The following is a 21,387-nucleotide window of genomic DNA, read 5'->3' as shown; positions in this document are numbered from 1 at the left end:
GACTATAGACTAGACTATAGACTAGACTATAGACTAGACTACAGACTAGACTATAGACTAGACTATAGACAAGACCATAGACTATAGACTGGACTATAGACTAGACTTTAGACTAGACTATAGACTAGACTTTAGACTAGACTATAGACTAGACTTTAGACTAGACTTTAGACTAGACTATAGACTAGACTATAGACAAGACTATAGACTAGACTATAGACTAGACTATAGACTAGGCTATAGATTAGACTATAGACTAGACTATAGACTAGACTATAGACTAGACTATAGACTGGACTATAGACTAGACTATAGACTAGACTATAGACTAGACTATAGACTAGACTATAGACTAGACTATAGACTAGACTATAGACTAGACTATAGACTAGACTATAGACTAGACTATAGACTAGACTATAGACTAGACTATAGACTAGACTATAGACTAGACTATAGACTAGACTATAGACTAGACTATAGACTATAGACTAGACTATAGACTAGACTATAGACTAGACTATAGACTAGACTATAGACTAGACTATAGACTATACTATAAGCTAGACTATAGACTAGACTAAACTGTAGAAACTGTAAACTAGACTATAGACTAGACTAAACTGTAGAAACTGTAAACTAGACATAGACTAGAGTAGATTATAGGCTAGACTATAGACTACACTAAATACTAGACTATACACTAGACTACAGAGTAGATTAGACTATAATATAGACTAGATTATAGGCTAAAATATAGACTAGAGTATACACTAGAATATAGACTATTCCACAGACTGAAGTGTAGAGTAGACTAGACTATAAACTAGACTATACACTAGACTATAGGCCAGACTATAGACTAGACTGTGGACTAGACTATAAACTAGATTATAGACTATACTATATACTAGACTATTGACTATACTATACTATAGACTAGGCTATAGACTAGACTATAGATTAGACTATAGCTTAGATTATAGATTAGATTATAGCAAAGACTATAGATTAGACTATAGACTTAACACTAGGCTACAGACTAGATTATACTATACTATAGACTAGACTAAATACTAGACTAAACACTAGGCTACAAACTAGATTATACTATACTTTAGATTAGAATATACACCAAAGTATAGACTAGATTAGAATATACACTAAAGTATAAACTAGATTAGAATATACACTAAAGTATAGACTAGATTAGACTATTGCTAGAATAAAGACTAATTAAAGACTAGGCTATATTCTAAGCTATAGACTAGACTATAGACTAGATTATAGACTAGACTATAGACTAGAGTATAGACTATAGACTAGACTATAGACTAGACTATAGACTGGACTATAGACTAGACTATAGACTAGACTATCTAGTAGACTATATACTACACTATCTAGAAGACTATAGACTAAACACTAGGCTACAGACTAGATTAGACTTTATTATAGACTAGACTATAGATTAGACAAAACACTAGTCTACAGACTAGATTAGACTATAATATAGATTAGACAAAACACTAAGCTACATACTAGATTAGACTGTACTACAAACTAGATGAGACTATACTTTAGATTAGATTATACACTAGAGCATAGACTATTCTATAGACTAAACTATAGACTAGACTTACTAAGGGTTGCCATTGTTATATGTTTTTATTAATTAAAACTCACGATTTGTTTTTTTATTTTTTTAAATTTTTATTTGTTTTATTGATGGTTGTTTTTCTTCTCATTTTTACGATTAACTAACATAAGTAAAGTTTACTTGTTTTGTTTGTTGTTGTTGTTGTTTGTTTTTCTTATTATTTTTATATTATTTTATATGAGTTTTTTGTTGTTAAATGTTATTTTGTTGTTCTTGTTGTTATTTTTTGTTTACTTTTTTTATTTAAATATAATAAATAGCATTTTGTTTATGACATTGCCCGACAACATTTTGTTTTATTTTATTTTACTTGTTTTTAAAGTTTTTGCGTTTAAAACAAAAAATTCGAAAATTAATTAATTGCTAAAAGAAAATTTTGTTGTATTTTGCTTAATTTTTTTTTAAGGTTAAAGATTTTTAGTATTTGCGGGTTTTTTTTTTTTAATTATTAAATTATTTATAATAATGATAATGAAGAAAAATTATTATTAAAATGTTAAACAAATAAACTAAATTATTATTTTGTTTATTTTATTATTATTAAATTTATTAATCATAAAAAATATGTTTTAAACAAATATGTAACTAATTTATTTTTTAAGGTTTTATTATGATTTTTCTTCTTTTTTTGTTTTTTATACAAACAAATTTTATTTTTCAAGGAAGGGAACAAGAAAACAGGAAGTAGGACAAAATAATTATAAATTAATTTATTTATTAATTATTTTTTTGTGTTTTTTCTTAATGTTTGTATGAAAAGTAAAGGAATTTTATTTTGTTTTTTTATTTATTTGTTTAAAGTTAAATATTTATATATATTTTATTTATTTTTATATATAAAGTATATATATATTGTTAATTGTTAAATAAGGTTTTACTATTTTAAAATTAAAATATTAAATTAGAAAATGATATATAAATAAATTATTATTTAACTTTTTTATAAAAAAATAAATTAAAATGTTTAAAAACAGTTGATTTTGAAAGAAAAACTTAAAATTCTCTTAATTTTAAGCAAAAATTCTCTGTTAAACTTTATAATTCAAAGTTTTCTTATTCAAAAATAAGAAATTTTCAAAAATACTGTTTTTTTCAAAAACCAGTATTTCTTAATTTTTACATTTTCTTGTAATTTTCTTTCATTATAATGATTTTCTATAATTTTATTGCTGAAAAAGGGTAATTTTTTCAAAAATACCGGTTTTTCTAAAAACCAGTATTTCTTAATTTTCACATTTTCTTGTAATTTATTTTCATTTTAAAGAATTTCTATAGTTTTCTTGTATAAAAATAAAGAAATTTTCAAAAATACTGGTTTTCCGAAAAACCGGTATTTTCTTATTTATACTTAATTTGTAAAATAAGTTGATTTTATAGATCGTTATGAGTTTTCTAACTCAAAAATAATTATTTTCTATAGTTTTCTAGCAAAAAATAGCAAATTTTCCAAAATACTGGTTATTCTTAAAACCAGTATTTCTTAATTTATGCTCAATTTGTAAAATTAGTTGATTTTATTGATTGTTGTGAGTTTTCTAACACAAAAATAAGAATTTATTTCAAAAATACCGGTTTTTCCTAAAACCAACTTTATTGTACAACAATGAGAATTTTGCTAAAAATACCGGTTTTTCTAAGAACCAGTACTTTAAAATTTTTACCGTATAAATGCTAGTTTTATTTGCAAGTTTTATGATAAAAAAATGAGAATTGTGCAAAAAATGCTGTTTTTCCAAAAACCAGTATTTTTAAATTTTGCTAATTTAAACACTATTTCAAGTTTACTTTGTTGATGTTGATTGTTTTAAGGTTTTCTTATAGAGAAATAGGAATTTTTACAAAAATATTGGTTTTTGAAAAACCAGTATTTTTATTTTTTTTTGTGCCAATTTTGGTGAATTCTTGATATTTTTTATTTAGAAGTATTTTGACAGTTGTATAGTTATAAAATGGAAAGTTTTTTTTAAAATACTGGGTTTTTCAAAAAACCAGTATTTACTTAATGTTGCATATTTTTAGGTAATTTTTCAAATAACTTGCTATTTTCATGTGAATTTTACATTTAATTGCTATTTTCTTCGGTTGTTAAGGTTTCTTTAGTTTTTTTGGTCATAAATTTAAAGTTTTTAAAAATACTGGGTTTTTCAAAAAACCAGTATTTTCTTAATTTTGCACATTTTAAGGTGATTTTCTCAATTACTTCGTTTATAATGGTTTTTCTTAGTTTTTTTTATATGAAAATACAAAGTTTAATAATACTGGGTTCTTCAAAAAACAGTATTTTCTTAATTTTGCACATTTTTAGGTAATTTTTTCAATTACTTGCTATTTTCTTCATTTATAATGGTCTGCCTTAGTTTTTTTGGCCAAAATGGTAAGATTTAGAAAATACTGTTTTTCAAGAAACCAGTATTTCTTAAATTTTGCACGTTTTTAGGTGATTTTCTCAATTACTTGATATTTTCTTCGTTTATAACAGTTTTTCTTGGTCCTTTGTGCAAAAAATGGATTTTTTTTAAAAATACTGGGTTTTTCAAAAACCAGTATTTTCTAAAGTTTGCTCAATTTTAGGTGATTTTTACAATTAAATGCTATTTTCTTCATTTCTAGTGGTTTTTCTTAGTTTTTTGCACCAAAAATATAAAGTTTTTAATAATACTGTTTTTTTCAAAAACCAGTATTTTCTTAAGTTTGCTCATTTTTAAGTGATTTTCATATTCACTTGCTATTTCCTTCATTAGTAAGGGTTTTTCTTAGTTTTTTGACCAAAAAAGAAAAGTTTTTAAAATAATGGGTTTTTCAAAAACCAGTATTTTGGCGAATTTTTAAGATTTTTTTATTTAGAAGTATAAACTGGCTTAAAATTAATAAAACTTTCAATTTTGTTTAAAATATTTAAATTTTAAGTAATTTTTTTTTAATTTTTTTAATGATATTTTTGTAAATTAATTTAATTTAAAATTAAATTTAAAATTATATTAAAAATTATTTTAAATAAATGAAAAATTAATTAATATTAAATTATAAGTTTTAAACATAATTTTCTTTTTATAGTTTTTTTTTAATTTATTTTTTTTTGTCACTTATTACTAAAAAGAATTTATTTAGCAATTAAATTTAATTTTTATAGGCTTTTTTTATTTTGTTTTTATTAAATATTTTTTGTGGTAGTTTTTTTTTCATTTATAATTATTTTTTCGAATTGCAGCTACAAGTATTTTTTTTTTTTTTGTTAATTTTTTATTATTTTTTTCTTTTATTTTTTTTAAATATATATAATATTTATTAAATTAAATTACAATTAAACTGCTATGCTACGTTTTTGTTTTCTTAATAAATGTAGGCTGGGTTTTGTTTTTATGTTGTTGTTTTTTGTAAGAGGAGTAGAGGTTTTTTTGTTTTTTCTTTTATAGGACAATAAGTGTTGTTTTTATTAATATTTTTCTTACGTTTTTGTGTAGAGCATAAATTTGCTAAATAATTTTTTGTTTTCTTTTGCTTTTTTTCCCAAAATTAAAGTAGTAAGTATTAAGTTTGTTTTCTTATTTTGTTATACAGACAAATCATTATGTTTTTATTTTTAGGTTTTTTCTTTAATTTTTTTCTTTATTTATAATATAATTATCAATAAAAATGGTGCCATATGTTGTTGTTTGTTTTATTAATAATAATATTTTTTTATTCTCATAATTTACTTGTTTTGATTTTTGTTTTGTTTAAGGATTAATAAACTGTAAACCGTTTTTTTAAGTTAATTTTTTTATTTATTATTAAAGGGGTTTTTCGCTATATACTTTTTTGTTATTAATATTTTTAGTATTTTTCTTTTTTATAAATAATGAAAGTTAAGACTCTTAAATCTAAAAAATATACACAAAATCAGTAAACTAAATTAAAAAAAATAAAATAATCAAATTGCAAAAATTGCCTAAAATCAGTTTTAAAACTAATATTAACAAATACTGGGTTTTCTCAAGACCAGTATTTTTGTATTTTCAACTACTGTTTCAGTTTCCTATTTATTACTTTATACCAGTTTAAACCATCTTTTTTTGTAAAAAAATCAATAAAAAGTGAATTTTTTTAAAAATACTGTTTTTTCTGAAAAACCATTATTTTTAAGAATATTAACTAAATTTTAAGAAATAAAGTTATTTATAGTTAATTTTAAACCATTTTATGTAGAAAAATCAAACAAATATGGAAAATTTTTAAAAATACTGGTTTTTGAAAAACCCCTATATTAAAGAAAATCAACAAAATTTCCTAAAAATACTAGTTTTCATCATGTTTTGAAAGTTTTATTCAAATACCGTTATTTAAATTCTGTATTTTAAGCAAATTTTCAAAAATACTGGGTTTTTTTCCGAACCACTATTTATTATTTTTATTTGAATGCAGCCTAACTTTTTTGTATATTAAAGTTTTATGTGCAAAAATCCTCAAAAAGCGAAAATTAAAAAAAATACTGGTTTTTTTGAAAAACTCCTATTTTAAAGAAAATCAAAAAAAATAAAAAAATACTAGTTTTTCTGCATCACCACATTATCAAATTATAAAAGTTTCATTTATTTATCTAAATACCGGTATTTGAAATCAGTTTTTAAAGCAAATGCCGGTTTTTGCCAAAACCAGTATTTTTTATTTTTACTCTATTTCAGCCTTTCTTTTTTTACATTAAAGTTTTAGATTAAAAGTTCAATAAAATGTGAAAATTTTTAAAAATACTGGTTTTTGAAAAACCACTATTTCAACAAAATTTCATGAAAAACTGGTTTTTATTATAACAGAAGATAAAAATTTATGAATTTTCACTAAAAACCAGGTATTTGAAATAAATATTTAAAACACATTTTCAAAAATAAAGGTTTTTGCCTCAAATACCAAAAATAACAATTCTTTAAAAAACCAGTATTTTGTTTAAAAAACAATTTTTTTCTAGCTACTATGTTTTTTCATAATTTTAAACAAAAAATGCTTAAAATTTAGTTTATATATATTAAAATACCGGTTTTTTAAAAACCAGTATTTTTCAAACCTTTGTTTAAAATAGTGTGTTTTTCATATAGAATCATTTTTTAAGGTTTTAACCTTTTAAAGCTAAAATTCTTTTGTTAAAAATAAAAAATAACGGTTTTCAAAAACCAGTATTTTTCGTAAATATTTTCAATAAAAGGATTTTTATAAAAAAAAATTGATTTTTTAGTGTTTTAACATATAAAGCTAATAATAAACTTAATAATCTGAAAAAATAGGTTTTATTAAAACCAGTATTTTTTAAATTCTTAAAATAACAAATTTTTCCAATTTTTTCAATAAAAATAAATTTTTTAATAGATTTTTTGTTATTAAGTGTAATATTTACTTAATAAACTAAAAATACTAGATTTTTAAAAAACAAGTATTTTTGAAAAATTTTCCAAAATGGATCTTTTATTTTAAAATTTATTTAAAAGCTTTAAAAGTTTTTAACAATTAAAACTTAAAAAATTACTTTAAATGACAAAAATACTGGGTTTTAAAAAACCGGTATTTTTTACAAATTGGCAAAAAAAAAAGGGAATTACTACTAAAGAAGTAATTTTCTTTTGAAAAATCTTTAATTTTTTGTTTAAAAACCTTAAATTTACTTTGTTTAAAAGAAATACTGGTTTAAAAAAAAAGTATTTTTACAAAATTATCAAAAAACACTGAAAATTTTCTTGAAAATAAGTTTTTAATGTTTTTTTCTGCAGAAAATAAAGATTTAAAATTAAATTTTACTTGATTAACTAAAAATACTGGTTTTCACAAAAACCAGTATTTTAGCAAAATTGTCAAAAAGTGAAATATTTCTGGAAAAAATTGTTTCTAAAGGTTTTTATATTCAAAAACTAAAGATTTAAAGTCTTTTGGGTTTTTAGAAAAACCAGTATTTCTTTAAAAACTGTAAAAAACAAAAATTTTTAAAAAGATATTTAATTTTTGTGATAAATTGAAATAAAACTAATTTATTTTAGAATTTATTAAGAAAATAAAAACCAGTATTTTTATGTTTTTGTTAGGAAAATTTTATATTTTTATTAAAGTTTAAACTTTTTCCAGTTTCAAGAGTCTTAACTTGTGTTTTCTTGTTTAACTTTTTCCCTTTATTTGTTTGCCTAATCTTGTTGTTCATGCTAAAGAGAAGGTTTAGCGGTTAGAGTGTTAGGTAACCTTTTACATGCCAAAGGGAGGGTAAGGAAAGTTATAAGAGATTTGAGTTTTTCTTTTGTTAGACGCTTTTTACGTGTTTCTTTTAGTAGATATTTATATATAAATAATGTATTTTTTGTTTTCATATAGGGATTGGTTTACTTTTATTTTATATTTTTTCTATATTTAAATGTTTTTTTAGATTATTTCGCCTGGTTTTTCCTTTTCATCTTAAACGTTGGTTGGTTGTTGTTGTTTTTCTTACTTAAATAAGTTGTTAAATTTATTTTAAAGTTGTTGTTGTTTTTATATGTTATTGTTATATTTAATATTATTATAATTAATTATAAATTTTTATAATTTTTAATTTTTTATGTATTTTTTTTTTTTTTCAATATATAAATTTTTTTGTTTTTATTTTTCTCGAATTATTTTACTCAATTAAAAAAAAATATGAAGTATTTTAGAAGAAAAATTGCCTCAATTGCAATTGTTTGTCATCTGGGGTTTTTATTATTATTATAATTAATATTAATATATATTAAACCATTAAACGCATTACCATCATCCTCATTCTGTAACTCTTCCTTATGATGAGTAGTAGCTGGCGCTGTTGTTGTTTCAGCTGCTGCACAGTTTGATAATGTGTGTGGCTGTGTTGGTTTAATCTCGCTAACCCATTGTCGTCGTTGACTGTTGTGTTTGTGTGCCACCTGTACTGGCCGCTGCTGCATTTGCTGCCGCATTTGAGGCACCATTATCGGCCTCACCGCCATTATTGGCCTGTGAATCTTGTGTAGCTGTGGCGCCGGCATTATTTTGTGATGCTGCTCCATTGCCACTGGCTGAGTTAGCATTGGCGGCATTATTATTACTGGACGTTCCCGATGTAGAGGCATTTGTTGAATTACCCGCTGAAGATTGTGAACCTGAAAGTGGAAATGTTTGAAATATTCGAAAGTTTATAGATGAGAAATGGTTTTAAATCAGTTTTGCTAATGCTTTAGACAAATATGATCACAAATGGAAGTACAATTTACAATTTCTTCCATTCTAGCTGTTAGTTTCCTACTGAAAACTGTTTAAAGGTTCGAGTGGAATAAAATTTTGTTGTCATTAAAAGTCTTCCTTGTGGCCAACTAAATGTAATCTATAATTTACTTTACTAAGGCTTCTTTTGACCACCGGCAGGGATTTCAGCTCATATTTTGTATTTAGCAACTGACAAACATGTGCTAATAGTTCTGCATTGGTTTCTTAAGATTTTCCTTAGCATCTTTTTCAATTTTTCTACTTTCCGGCCCTTGTAAAGGACCGTAAAAACAACTATTGCTTAGAAAGACTCCGTGCGAACGCTGTTAAAGATTTCTCCTGTTCATTTCTTTCACCTGCAGGGGTTATCAACAGAAACTTTAGCTACTACTAATGTCGCGCATACCTGCTTATCTCGTTATAAGCTTTATCTACTTAAATTATTTTAAAAAACTTAACTTATTGCCATTTAATCTTTTGTTGAATTTTAGAACTGGTGAAATGAAAATTACACTTAAAAAACGTTTCTTTTGAACTTTTATTAACTTTTAAACAATTAATTAGTTTATTTTTATTAATATCACTTAAGAAAATATTAATTTTAAATATTTTCTGCACAAAAATATAAATTTTTTAGCAAATATGTGAATTTTTTTACATTAATAACGTTTTGTTTACTTTTGCTGAAAAGAGTTGCCAGCGGCAACATTTTGAGTTTTCAATATTGCCATATATGAAAATATAGTGAAATGAGCGAGAGAAGGAAAAAACGCCTAATGTATGGATTATTGTTGAATAAAATAGGCAATAAGTGAAATTATGTTTTAATTTCACTTAGAAACGACTTATTTTAATAATTTTAACAAATTTTAGGTTAAAAATTTCTCATAAATAGACTTTGTTTATACAACTGTTTTGAGTTTTTTCTTAACACTATCTATAAATAAAAATGAGGTGATAAACCGCTAAATGTTAGCACCGTTTGAACCTTTTGGCAATAAATTGAAAAGTCAAGGGGCTTTTATTATGTAATTTAATGTAAAAATCTTGTAATTTTTGTAATTTTAACAAATTTTATGTAATAAGAAAGTTTATTTACTTTGGAAATGGAATTGCCACATAATAGTTCTAGTTGACAGTATTGCCACTACATATAAAGACAAAGAAAGCGGGAAAACGCTAAATAACAATACTTTTTTCTGTTATTTACAGATAAATGGCAATAAATTCGTAATTTCTTAGCCGATTTTTGTAAAATTTTACATGATTAAAGAATAATTATAACTGAGTTTAAATTTTATATGAAAAACTTATAAACCTTAAGGCGTTTAAAGTCAGCTAACCTAAAAATTCTCTTTAAAAATGTATACATTTTTATACTACATACTTTTAACGCATGCTTTACTATATTTAAGCCACAACATTTATATTTATTAAAATATAGGGTGTGTTAAAAGTAATAACTATAGTATTTTTGTTTAAATTTTTTAGTTTACATTACAAACATGCCTTTTACAAAGTAATTCAATAAAACAGCCAAAAAAAAAGATAAAAAAGGTTAAAGGAAAAATAAGAAATTAAGGGAACTATTAATAAACTACTACTTTTACTACTTATTTTACATAAAACCAAAACCGCAAAACCAACAGAAACAACTACTACTGAAATAGAAAAGAAAACATTGGTGTTTTAAAATAATATTAACAGATGTTACTGAAAAAATTAAAGAAATAAAATGAAATAAAAAGAAAACATTTTAATAGTAAAATAAACTTAACCTGTTTAAATAAAATGAAAGTTTTGCTTTATTTAAAGAAAAATTTAATATTTTCCATTTAAATGCTTAAAACAAACTTTAGATTTTATTTTAAATTATTGCCAAAGGAAGGAAATTTCAAGTCCTAGCTGGATTATTTAACTTATAGAAAACTTTTTAAAAGGAATTTTAAGATAAAACTTTGGAGTTGGGTTATAAATGGTTAATATGTAAAACTCGAAAAACCGTAACGCAAGTACCGTTATCCAACGCCAAGCACTAAACCTGCAATGATGCACGGGATCTTCCTTCACCCAGAGCTGAATTACGAAGATATTTGTACAACTTTTTCAATTTGTTTACATCACTGTTTGTTTTTTGTAAACAAAGCCAGCGGAGTTGCCATACATTTAATTTACAGCAGTGTTGTTAACATTTAATTTTTTTAAAAGCTAAAAGTGTTGAAGATTATAAATTCAAGCTTTTTTTTGTTAAAATCATTAAAATATGAATTGTTTTCTATAGAATAGTTCCTCTATAGAATTGTTTCTCTATTTTTAAAATTTTTTTATTAATGGACTTGAAATTTCCGGTTGTAAAACCCTAATAAACACAATAAACCAAAGATTTTGTTTGTTTTTGTTTTTAATATTAAATAATAATTATTTTTATTTATTAATTATATTTGTTTACTTAAGAGTTGCATTTTATAATCATTTTTTTTATATAATTTTAAGAAATTAAACTAAATTTAAAGCATTTTTTAATAGATATTTTTTTGCTTAGTTTTTTTAAACAATATTGTATTTTATTTTATTATATTTTGTTTTTAATTAAAGAAAAAAAACTAAATAAAGCTGTAAAACAGTTTTTAACTAAAAATAAAATTTCGTTATATAAAAAAAAATTAAAACAATAAAGGAAAAATTATACTTAATAAAAAAATATAGAAATTTAAATTTTAACTGAAAATAAAGCTAAGTTTTGTTTAGGTAATTAAAAAAAATATATTGAAAAATTTTGTTTATATAATTTGTTTTATTAAATTTGACAGGAAATTTGTTTTAGATAATAATTAATATCTTCTTTAGGCGTTAAACAGCATGATTAAAGAGATATTTGCTTGTTTTTAATTTGGAAAATTTGTTTTCAATTGCAGCTGGAAAATTTGTTTAGCTTTCCTTTTTTTCAATAATTTATTTTAAATAAAACTATTTTTTATTTATTAATTTATTTATTTAAATCTCAATTTTAGGCCTTTAGTTTAAATATTAAATCAGTTTTCTTTAGTTGTTAATTTTTTTTTAAATTTTTATTAATTTATAAAACTTTTTCTTTGCTGTTGTTTTTAAATAATTTAACAAAAGATATTTTAAGTATAAATTTGTTGTTGCTTTTTTAATGTTCCATATTATTACTAATTTTCTGTTTTTTATTTAAAGTTTTCGTTTTTTAAAAAAAATTTGTTATTCATACACAATTTATTCATTTGAAGATTTTTGATGTGTATTTGTTTTTTTTTTATTAAATTTATATTAATTATTAATAATAAAACTAAAATTTTGTAATTTATTAAAAAAAATAATAATATTGTTACACAAACAAAAAAAAAATTACAAGACCAAAAATAGTAGTACAACTAAAAAAAATTAAAATTATTAATATTAAATGTTTGTTGTTGTTGTTTTTTCTTTTAATTTTTAAAAATTATTATTATTATTATTTTGTTGTTTTTTTTTAATATATATAAATAATTATTATAAATGTTTTATAATAATAAATGAAAAAAAGTATAGAGAACTATTTGAATTTAAAGTTTTTTGTTTTTTATTTTCTTTCTTTTTTTTCAATTTTTTTATATAAAATTTTTATGCCACTATGAATCTGCAAGAAATTAAGAGAAAAAAAGATACAAATAATATAGAAAATAATAAAAAATAAACATTTACATTAATTTAATAAAAAAAGCATTTAAAACTAATGTGTAATAAAGAAGCAGCCAAAAACCATTTTTTATATATAAAAAAGCACTTTTATTACAACCACAACCAAAATTTACTAAATAAACATTTAGACACACACAAATTTTATAGCATGCGTTAATAAAATTAAGAAATTCTAACAAAATTCTATTTAAAAACAAATTAAAACTTGTTACTTAAAAACAAACATTTGACATCACTACTTTACTTAAAAGCAATGTTGCCAAATGCTTGTGGAAAGAGAAATGCTAACTAGGGAACATTTGGTATCATTGTTTTATGTCAAATCAGGTATGGATAATTTTGTTTTAAAAAAGTCCACAGTCTAGTCTATAGTGTAGTCTAGAGTATAGTCTAGTCTGTAGTCTAGTCTAGAGTCTAGTCTGTAGTCTAGTATATAGTGTAGTCTAGTCTATGGTGTAGTCTATAGTATAGTCTATAGTCTAGTTTATAGTGTAGACTATAGTCTAGTCTAGAGTCTAGTCTATAGTCAAGTCTAGAATCTAGTCTATAGTCTAGTCTATATCCTATTATATAGTCTAGTCCACAGTCTAGTCTATAATCTAGTCTATAGTCTAGTCTATAGTCTAGTCTATAGTCTAGTCTATAGTCTAGTCCATAGTCTAGTCTATAGTCTAGTCTATAGTCTAGTCTATAGTCTAGTCTATAGTCTAGTCTATAGTCTAGTCTATAGTCTAGTCTATAGTCTAAAGTCTAGTCTATAGTCTAGTATATAGTCTAGTCTATAGTCTGGTCTATAGTCTAGTCTATAGTCTAGTCCATTGTCTAGTCTATAGTCTAGTCTATAGTCTAGTCCATAGTCTAGTCTATAGTCTAGTCTATAGTCTAGTCTATAGTCTAGTCTATAGTCTAGTCTATAGTCTAGTCTATAGTCTAGTCTATAGTCTAGTCTATAGTCTAGTCTATAGTCTAGTCTATAGTCTAAAGTCTAGTCTATAGTCTAGTATATAGTCTAGTCTATAGTCTGGTCTATAGTCTGGTCTACAGTCTAGTCTAGAGTCTAGTCTATAGTGTAGTCTAGAGTGTAGTCTAGAGTATAGTCTAGTCTATAGTCTAGTCTGTAGTCTAGTCTATAGTCTAGTCTATAGTCTAGTCTATAGTCTAGTCTATAGTCTAGTCCATAGTCTAGTCTATAGTCTAGTCTATAGTCTAGTCTATAGTCTAGTCTATAGTCTAGTCTATAGTCTAGTCTATAGTCTAGTCTATAGTCTAGTCTATAGTCTAAAGTCTAGTCTATAGTCTAGTATATAGTCTGGTCTATAGTCTGGTCTACAGTCTAGTCTAGAGTCTAGTCTAGAGTTTAGTCTAGAGTTTAGTCTAGAGTCTAGTCTATAGTCAAGTCTAGAATCTAGTCTATAGTCTAGTCTATATTTTAGTCTATAGTCTAGTCCACAGTCTAGTCTATAATCTAGTCTATAGTCTAGTCTATAGTAATTATTTTTATTTATCTATAGTCAAGTCTAGTCTATAGTCTTGTCTAGTCTATAGTCTAGTCTAAAGTCTATAGTCTAAAGTCTAGTCTAGTCTATAGTCTAGTCTATAGTCTGGTCTATAGTCTGGTCTACAGTCTAGTCTAGAGTCTAGTCTAGAGTCTAGTCTATAGTCTAGTCTATAGTCTAGTCTATAGTCTAGTCTATAGTCTGGTCTATAGTCTGGTCTACAGTCTAGTCTAGAGTCTAGTCTAGAGTCTAATCTAGAGTCTAGTCTAGAGTCTAGTCTAGAGTCTAGTCTATAGTCTAGTCTAGAGTCTAGTCTAGAGTCTAGTCTATAGTCTAGTCTATAGTCTAGTCTATAGTCTAGTCTATAGTCTGGTCTATAGTCTGGTCTACAGTCTAGTCTAGAGTCTAGTCTAGAGTCTAGTCTAGAGTCTAGTCTAGAGTCTAGTCTAGAGTCTAGTCTATAGTCTAGTCTAGAGTCTAGTCTATAGTCTAGTATATAGTCTAGTCTATAGTCTAGTCTATAGTCTGGTCTATAGTCTGGTCTACAGTCTAGTCTAGAGTCTAGTCTAGAGTCTAGTCTAGGGTCTAGTCTAGAGTCTAGTCTATAGTCTAGTCTATAGTCTAGTCTATAGTATAGCCTATAGTCTATTCTGTAGTCTAGTCTATAGTCTAGTCTAAAGTCTAGTCTAAAGTCTAGTCTAGTCTATAGTCTAGTATATAGTCTAGTATACAGTCTAGTCTATAGTCTGGTCTATAGTCTGGTCTACAGTCTAGTCTATAGTCTAGTCTAGAGTCTAGTCTATAGTCTAGTCTATAGTCTAGTCTATAGTCTAGTCTATAGTCTAGTCTATAGTCTAGTCTATAGTCTAGTCTATAGTCTATTCTGTAGTCTAGTCTATAGTCTAGTCTATAGTCTAGTCTATAGTCTAGTCTATAGTCTAGTCTATAGTCTAGTCTAGTCTAGTCTATAGTCTATTCTATAGTCTAGTCTAGTCTAGTCTATAGTCTAGTCTATAGTCTAGTCTATAGTCTAGTCTATAGTCTAGTCTATAGTCTAGTCTATAGTCTAGTCTATAGTCTAGTCTATAGTCTAGTCTATAGTCTAGTCTATAGTCTAGTCTATAGTCTAGTCTATAGTCTAGTCTATAGTCTAGTCTATAGTCTAGTCTATAGTCTATAGTCTAGTCTATAGTCTAGTCTATAGTCTAGTCTATAGTCTAGTCTATAGTCTGGTCTATAATCTAGTCTATAGTCTAGTATATAGTCTAGTCTATAGTCTAGTCTATAGTGTAGTATATAGTCTAGTCTATAGTCTAGTCTATAGTGTAGTCTATAGTCTAGTCTATAGTCTAGTCTATAGTCTAGTCTATAGTCTAGTCTATAGTCTAGTCTATAGTCTAGTCTATAGTCTAGTCTATAGTCTAGTCTATAGTCTAGTCTATAGTCTAGTCTATAGTCTAGTCTATAGTCTAGTCTATAGTCTAGTCTATAGTCTAGTCTATAGTCTAGTCTATAGTCTAGTCTATAGTCTAGTCTATAGTCTAGTCTATAGTCTAGTCTATAGTCTAGTCTATAGTCTAGTCTATAGTCTAGTCTATAGTCTAGTCTATAGTCTAGTCTATAGTCTAGTCTATAGTCTAGTCTATAGTCTAGTCTATAGTCTAGTCTATAGTCTAGTCTATAGTCTGGTCTATAATCTAGTCTATAGTCTAGTATATAGCCTAGTCTATAGTCTAGTCTATAGTGTAGTATATAGTCTAGTCTATAGTCTAGTCTATAGTCTAGTCTATAGTGTAGTCTATAGTCTAGTCTATAGTCTAGTCTATAGTCTAATCTATAGTCTAATCTATAGATTAGTCTATAGTCTAGTCTATAGTTTGTTCTATAGTCTATACCAACCGTTGTCTTTAAAGAATTTCCTATTTGCATATGAAAAAAGTGGAGAAATTTTCGACAAAATAGATTCTTACTTCAACAGCTGATTGTTTTTAAGGGGTTTTATTTATAAACTGATTTAAATACTTGCTAAACTTTTTCTCTAAAGTCTTCTGCTAAATTTATGGATAAAACCCTCAAACCTAATAAAATTATAAAAGCATGCTATTTTTTCCAAACTTTAAACAATTAAAATTGACCGATTATTTAGTCATTTAACAAGTTCTTTTCTTAAATTTAAATAAAAAACTTAAAATAAATTTGGGTAATTAAAAAAGTGAAACTAACCTGTAGCTGCTTGCGCTGCACCACCTGCACCCGGCGTAGTATTATTAGCCGTAGCGGCAGCAGCAGCACTTGTGGCATTTGTTGACGATGAAGAAGAAGCAGCAGCTGTGGCCGATGAGGCGGCACCACCTTCACCACCAGCGCCAGCAGTACGATGTGCGCTATTTTGCATATGTTTTGGCAACAATTGTGGTACTAAACTTGGTTGTATTGTAAGTTCTAAAATAAGCAAAATAGATAAAGGAAAGAAATCAATTAAATGTTTAATATGATGATTGATTAATTAATTAAACTCACCATGTTCAGTGAAATTAAATAATGGTGGCATTTCTCGACCATTTGGTAATGTATGATTACCCTCTTGACGCAATTCATCGAAGAATGGATGGGCACATGCTTTCAATGGTGTTATACGTGCACTTGGTGTATATTCCAATAATTGTGATACCAAATTTATAGCTTCTGGTGGAGTGCGTATACGGAAAACCTTAAAAAGAAAATTTGTTTTTTTGTTTGGTTTTGTGGTTAAAATAAGGGAAGGCACATAAGCATAAATGATATGATCTATTAGATAGTGGAAGAAGTTTCGGATATAATTTCTAAAAGGTTTATAAGAATTTAATAAAACTTTGTAGCTTAGTTTATCTATCGGTTGGTAAAGTTCTAAAGTAGAGCAACTCGATCTTCATGTATGGATGCCGGAGTTAATAGACTTTATAGGTCTACATTCCGGTAGGTTATAAACTCAGCTGTATCTTATCTCTAATACTGACAAGTTTTATTGAAATCTTTGTAAACTTTTAGAAATTGTTGTTAAAATCTCAATTTATTTGAAATTCTCACCACTTTATTGTCATAATAGTTCAATAATTTTATGTTTTTAATTTATTTAAACTAAATATTAGTACAAAAAACTCTTCAACTTACAACATATTTACACAGTAAAAAATTTATACGCGTAAAATAAAACGAAAATTTCAAGGCAATACAATTTTAGAAGAAAAATCATTCAAATATAACCTTACTTTTAAAAAATATATGATTTAAACTTAAAAATTTGACTTTGACTATTGACTATAGCCTAGACTACAACCTAGACTATGTTCCGGACTATAATCTACCAAGTTTTCCATGTCCTTTCAGCTTCCTTTCCTTACATATCTACTTGTTTCTTCTTGTTTGAATTGAAGTAAGTTGGGAACAAAGTACTTTTTTCTTAAAATTCTCCTAATAATTGGACTATTAAGATACATTGATGTATAGCCAAGACTAATAGCTTTAATTTGAGTTATTTTACAACAACATTACTTTAAAAATAAAGTTTTTATTGTCTAAAAAGTAATGGCTTTTTAATATCCATTAAAATCAGCTGTTAAAATTGTTAGGCGGTTTTTAAAAGCACCACAAAGACTGTTTGTTTACATTTGATACAAGTGTGAAGTTAATTAAAAAGGTTGATGTTAAAATGTTTATAAAATAAAGAAATTATGAGTTTAAACTTTTTCGATGGTTACAAATGGTGTTCTATTAAACTACAAGGAGAAACGACCTTAAGAAGAAACCAATAGTTGGATTGGCAGCTCATAATCTAACAATCAGTCGACCGGATGACATCCTTGTAACTTTTATTCATAGATGTCAGAAAGATTTATTATTTTGCAAGGAGTTGGTCAAAATAGTTAGATGAAGTTCCTATGAAGTTAGTTGCCCCGTCTATCAACGAAGTCCTTACTATAATATTTTTGTAACATTCATAATTTCAGGCGTTTTTTCAGCAATTGACTACTTGTCAACATTGTTATTATTGTTTACCTTTTCTCTGTAATATCACATCAAGTTGCCATATCGTTATAACAATTTAGCGGTTTATGCGTAAGAGTAAAAAGTATAACAACAACGCAGTCTAATGAGAGTTAAAGCAACGATTTAACATTTGTTAAGAGCAAATAAAGCAAATTTATTTTGCTAAACATTTAATTTAATCGGTGACTGATAATTAACTAACAAAAAAAAAATAGTTTAAAATTCTTCCTAAAGATTGTAGAAACAATCATGCAAAAGAAGCCATCTTTAAAGCATATATACAGGGGAGCAATTATAAAAATAACGTAGCCAAATGCCTTAAAACAAATACAACACGATTTTAAATTATTAAACTAATTATATGGGTTTCAATCTTAATAAAACTGAAATGAAATGTCAAAACTAAGCTGTAAATCTTTTAAACCAAATGAGAATTAGAAGAGTGAGAAGGAGTTTAACAAAGGGGGTTAGCAACGATATAAATTATTAATAAATAATTAGAAAATAGTAACCAATTATTAAATAAAATTAAATAAACAATGAATAGAAAGTTAAAAAGACAAAATTTTGAGGGTTTTAAAATTAGGCGCGCGCTCTCTCTCTCTCTCTCTCTCTTCCTGGTCTCATACAGAGACTTTTTCTAACACTCCCAGTTTGTGTTTGGGTAGTAGCACTCTCTCTCCCTTGCTTTGAACCTGCCTTTTTGCACTTATGTCTATTTAACTTAAGTGTCTTTTTAAGAAGAAATTCTTACGGTTAAACGTTGTTTCTGGTTTAGGGCATTTGGAAATTGGGAACGTTCTAGAAGTGACTGTAAAAAGTTTTTGTATTTTATTAGAAATAAAACGCACTAAATAGAAGAAAATTTTGTTGGAGTTAAAAAAAAAAATATATATGACAAAAAGCTTTACAAAATTTTAAAACAGCCATTTTGATTATGGAAAACTACTTTTAAATAATAAAAAAAAAACATGAAATATTAGAAAAATGTTTATTAATAAATATAAAGAAATACTTACTTTTTGCCATGGATGACTTTTAATTTGTGGAAATTTGAATTCCGTATAATTGGGATTCATTTCGCGAATTTGTTCTCGAGTGGGTGTGCCCAATACCTTAATAACCTCAACCAATTGATCGACACCAGAATCACCGGGGAATATAGGTTGGCCCAACAATAATTCAGCTAATACACAACCGGCGCTCCACACATCTATTAGGGATACAAAAAAAAAATTAAAAATTAAAACCTAGAGTTTTATTGGGATTAGGAGTCTTAAAACTTACCAATTTTTGTGGTATAATTAATAGCGCCAAATATCAATTCGGGTGCACGATAATATCGTGAACAGATATATGAGACATTTGGTTCGCCATGCAACAATTGTTTAGCACTACCAAAATCGCATAATTTCAAAACAGCGGTCTCTGGATCCAATAATAAATTTTGTGGTTTAATATCACGATGACAAATACCCAATGAATGTATGTAAGCCAAACTTCTGAACAATTGATACATGTAAAGCTGTAAAATAAAAAGAAATAAAAAGAAAAATTTATAAAATTTAAAGAAATTTGCCAAATTTTTATTAAAATCTTACCCTTATAAAGTTTATGGGTATTGTTTGCTTAGTTTTAGCATATTGACGTGCCACTTTATAAACGGTTTCTGGTATATATTCGAGTACTAAATTCAAAAACACCTCATCACGCTAAAAGAAAATAGATAGGTAAAAAACACACATAAATTTATTAAAATATTCTAGATTTTCTTAATATTGCAAATGTTTACTTCAATTTTAAATAAAAAAAATTATAGAAAAAAAATATGAGAAAATAATTAAAAACTTAATAAAATTATAAAATAACATAGATTTTTTTTTTAAAATAAATAGTTTAATTAAAAAAAAATTATAAACACAAATTTGTTTTAATAAAATCGCATGCTATTGAAAATATTTCTATTTACAAAACTAGCATACGACATTTATTTCTAGTTTATGAACAACAAGTTGTAATGTATACGAAAAATGATTAAATTTTGGAGTTTTTTGAAAAGTTTTATTATGAAAAAACCCATACACTCTTTTTTCAAAAATTTCAGTTTAAAAGATTTGAAACTGCGTTGGAAAAGTTTCAAATATTTAAAATTCTGCAAATCCATTTTAAATTTGTTTAATTTTTATAGTTTCTTTTAATTTCTTAGTGTAATTGTAAAACTCTTTGGCTTTGCAGTTGATAAATCGTCATTGATTTCATTGTTCTTTATTTTAAACTGTTGACATCACTTTTTGTTTTGTTTACATTGCTCTCGTCAATGCACATTGTTTATGAAGCAGGGTTGGACAATTGCTATAATTGTTTATTTATTGGTACAATTTTATCTTTATACCAAATACTTTATTTCCTGGTCAATAGACTAATCTATTGTAAACTTTGTATGTAGCCTAGTGTAAAGTCTCGTCCATAAACTAAACTATAATCTAGTCCATAGACAAGTCTGTAATCTAGTCTATTGTTAAGACTAGTCTGTAGCCTAGCCTAAACACTAGTCTAATGTCAAGTCTAAACACCAGTCTATTTTCTAGTCTATATATTAGTCTAGTCTAATGTCTAGACTATTATCTAGTCTAGACTATTATCTAGTCTATATAATAACCTACATACTAGTCTATACACTAGTCTATTGCCTAGTCCATAGACTTGACTATTGTATATAGACTTCTCTATCGTCTAGTCTATACAATAGTCTGTTGTCTTGTCTAAATACTTGTCTGTCTACATACTATTCTATCTATTTATAGATTAGTCTATTCTATAGATTAGTCTATTCTATAGATTAGTCTATTGCCTAGTCCATAGAATAGTCTATTGTCTAGACTAGTCTATGAGTTATGTTAAGACTAGGCCATTGTCTAGTTTCTTGTCTAGTCGAATCTAATGTCGCTAGATTTTATATTAGTCTATCATATAGTCTATAGAATAGTCTATATAATAGTCTATTGTCTAGTCTATTGACTAGTCTATTGTCTAGTCTATAGACTAGTTAATTGTCTAGTCTATGGACTTGTCAATTGCCTAGTCTGTAGATTACTTGTCTATTTTCTAGGCTATACACTAGTCTTTAGATTAGTCTACATACTAGTTAATTGTCTAGTCTATGGACTTGTCAATTGTCTAGTCTGTAGATTACTTGTCTATTTTCTAGGCTATACACTAGTCTTTAGATTAGTCTACATACTAGTCTATTGTCTAGTCTATTGACTAGTCTATTGTCTAGTCTATTGACTAGTCTAT

General features: G+C 25.8%; 1 protein-coding gene across 4 annotated transcripts in view; it reads right to left on the bottom strand.

Annotated features, from left to right (window-relative positions):
• Positions 1 to 8,295: 8,295 nt before the first annotated feature.
• LOC119605388 (cyclin-dependent kinase 11.1) overlaps positions 8,296 to 21,387 on the bottom strand; it is a 34,468-nt gene continuing 21,376 nt past the window's right edge. For 2 of the 4 annotated variants that reach the window (XM_037958458.1, XM_037958459.1), the window contains 6 exons: positions 19,692 to 19,802; positions 19,378 to 19,615; positions 19,110 to 19,303; positions 16,585 to 16,774; positions 16,288 to 16,506; positions 8,296 to 8,763 (listed from right to left, as the gene is read on the bottom strand). In XM_037958458.1, coding sequence (XP_037814386.1) covers positions 8,507 to 8,763; positions 16,288 to 16,506; positions 16,585 to 16,774; positions 19,110 to 19,303; positions 19,378 to 19,615; positions 19,692 to 19,802 — 1,209 coding nt within the window. In that variant the 3' untranslated portion in view covers positions 8,296 to 8,506. Of the gene's footprint in view, positions 8,764 to 12,466; positions 12,507 to 16,287; positions 16,507 to 16,584; positions 16,775 to 19,109; positions 19,304 to 19,377; positions 19,616 to 19,691; positions 19,803 to 21,387 lie in introns of those variants that run through there. The other 2 variants (XM_037958460.1, XM_037958461.1) reach the window with 1 other exon arrangement.

Source organism: Lucilia sericata, unplaced genomic scaffold (genome assembly GCF_015586225.1).
Source record: "Lucilia sericata isolate MDLA Ls3-8-SP2 unplaced genomic scaffold, ASM1558622v1 Contig000481F_arrow, whole genome shotgun sequence".
Classification (NCBI taxonomy): domain Eukaryota; kingdom Metazoa; phylum Arthropoda; class Insecta; order Diptera; family Calliphoridae; genus Lucilia; species Lucilia sericata.
The sequence above is the reverse complement of the archived record's forward strand: the minus strand, read 5'-3'. Positions and strand labels throughout refer to the sequence as shown.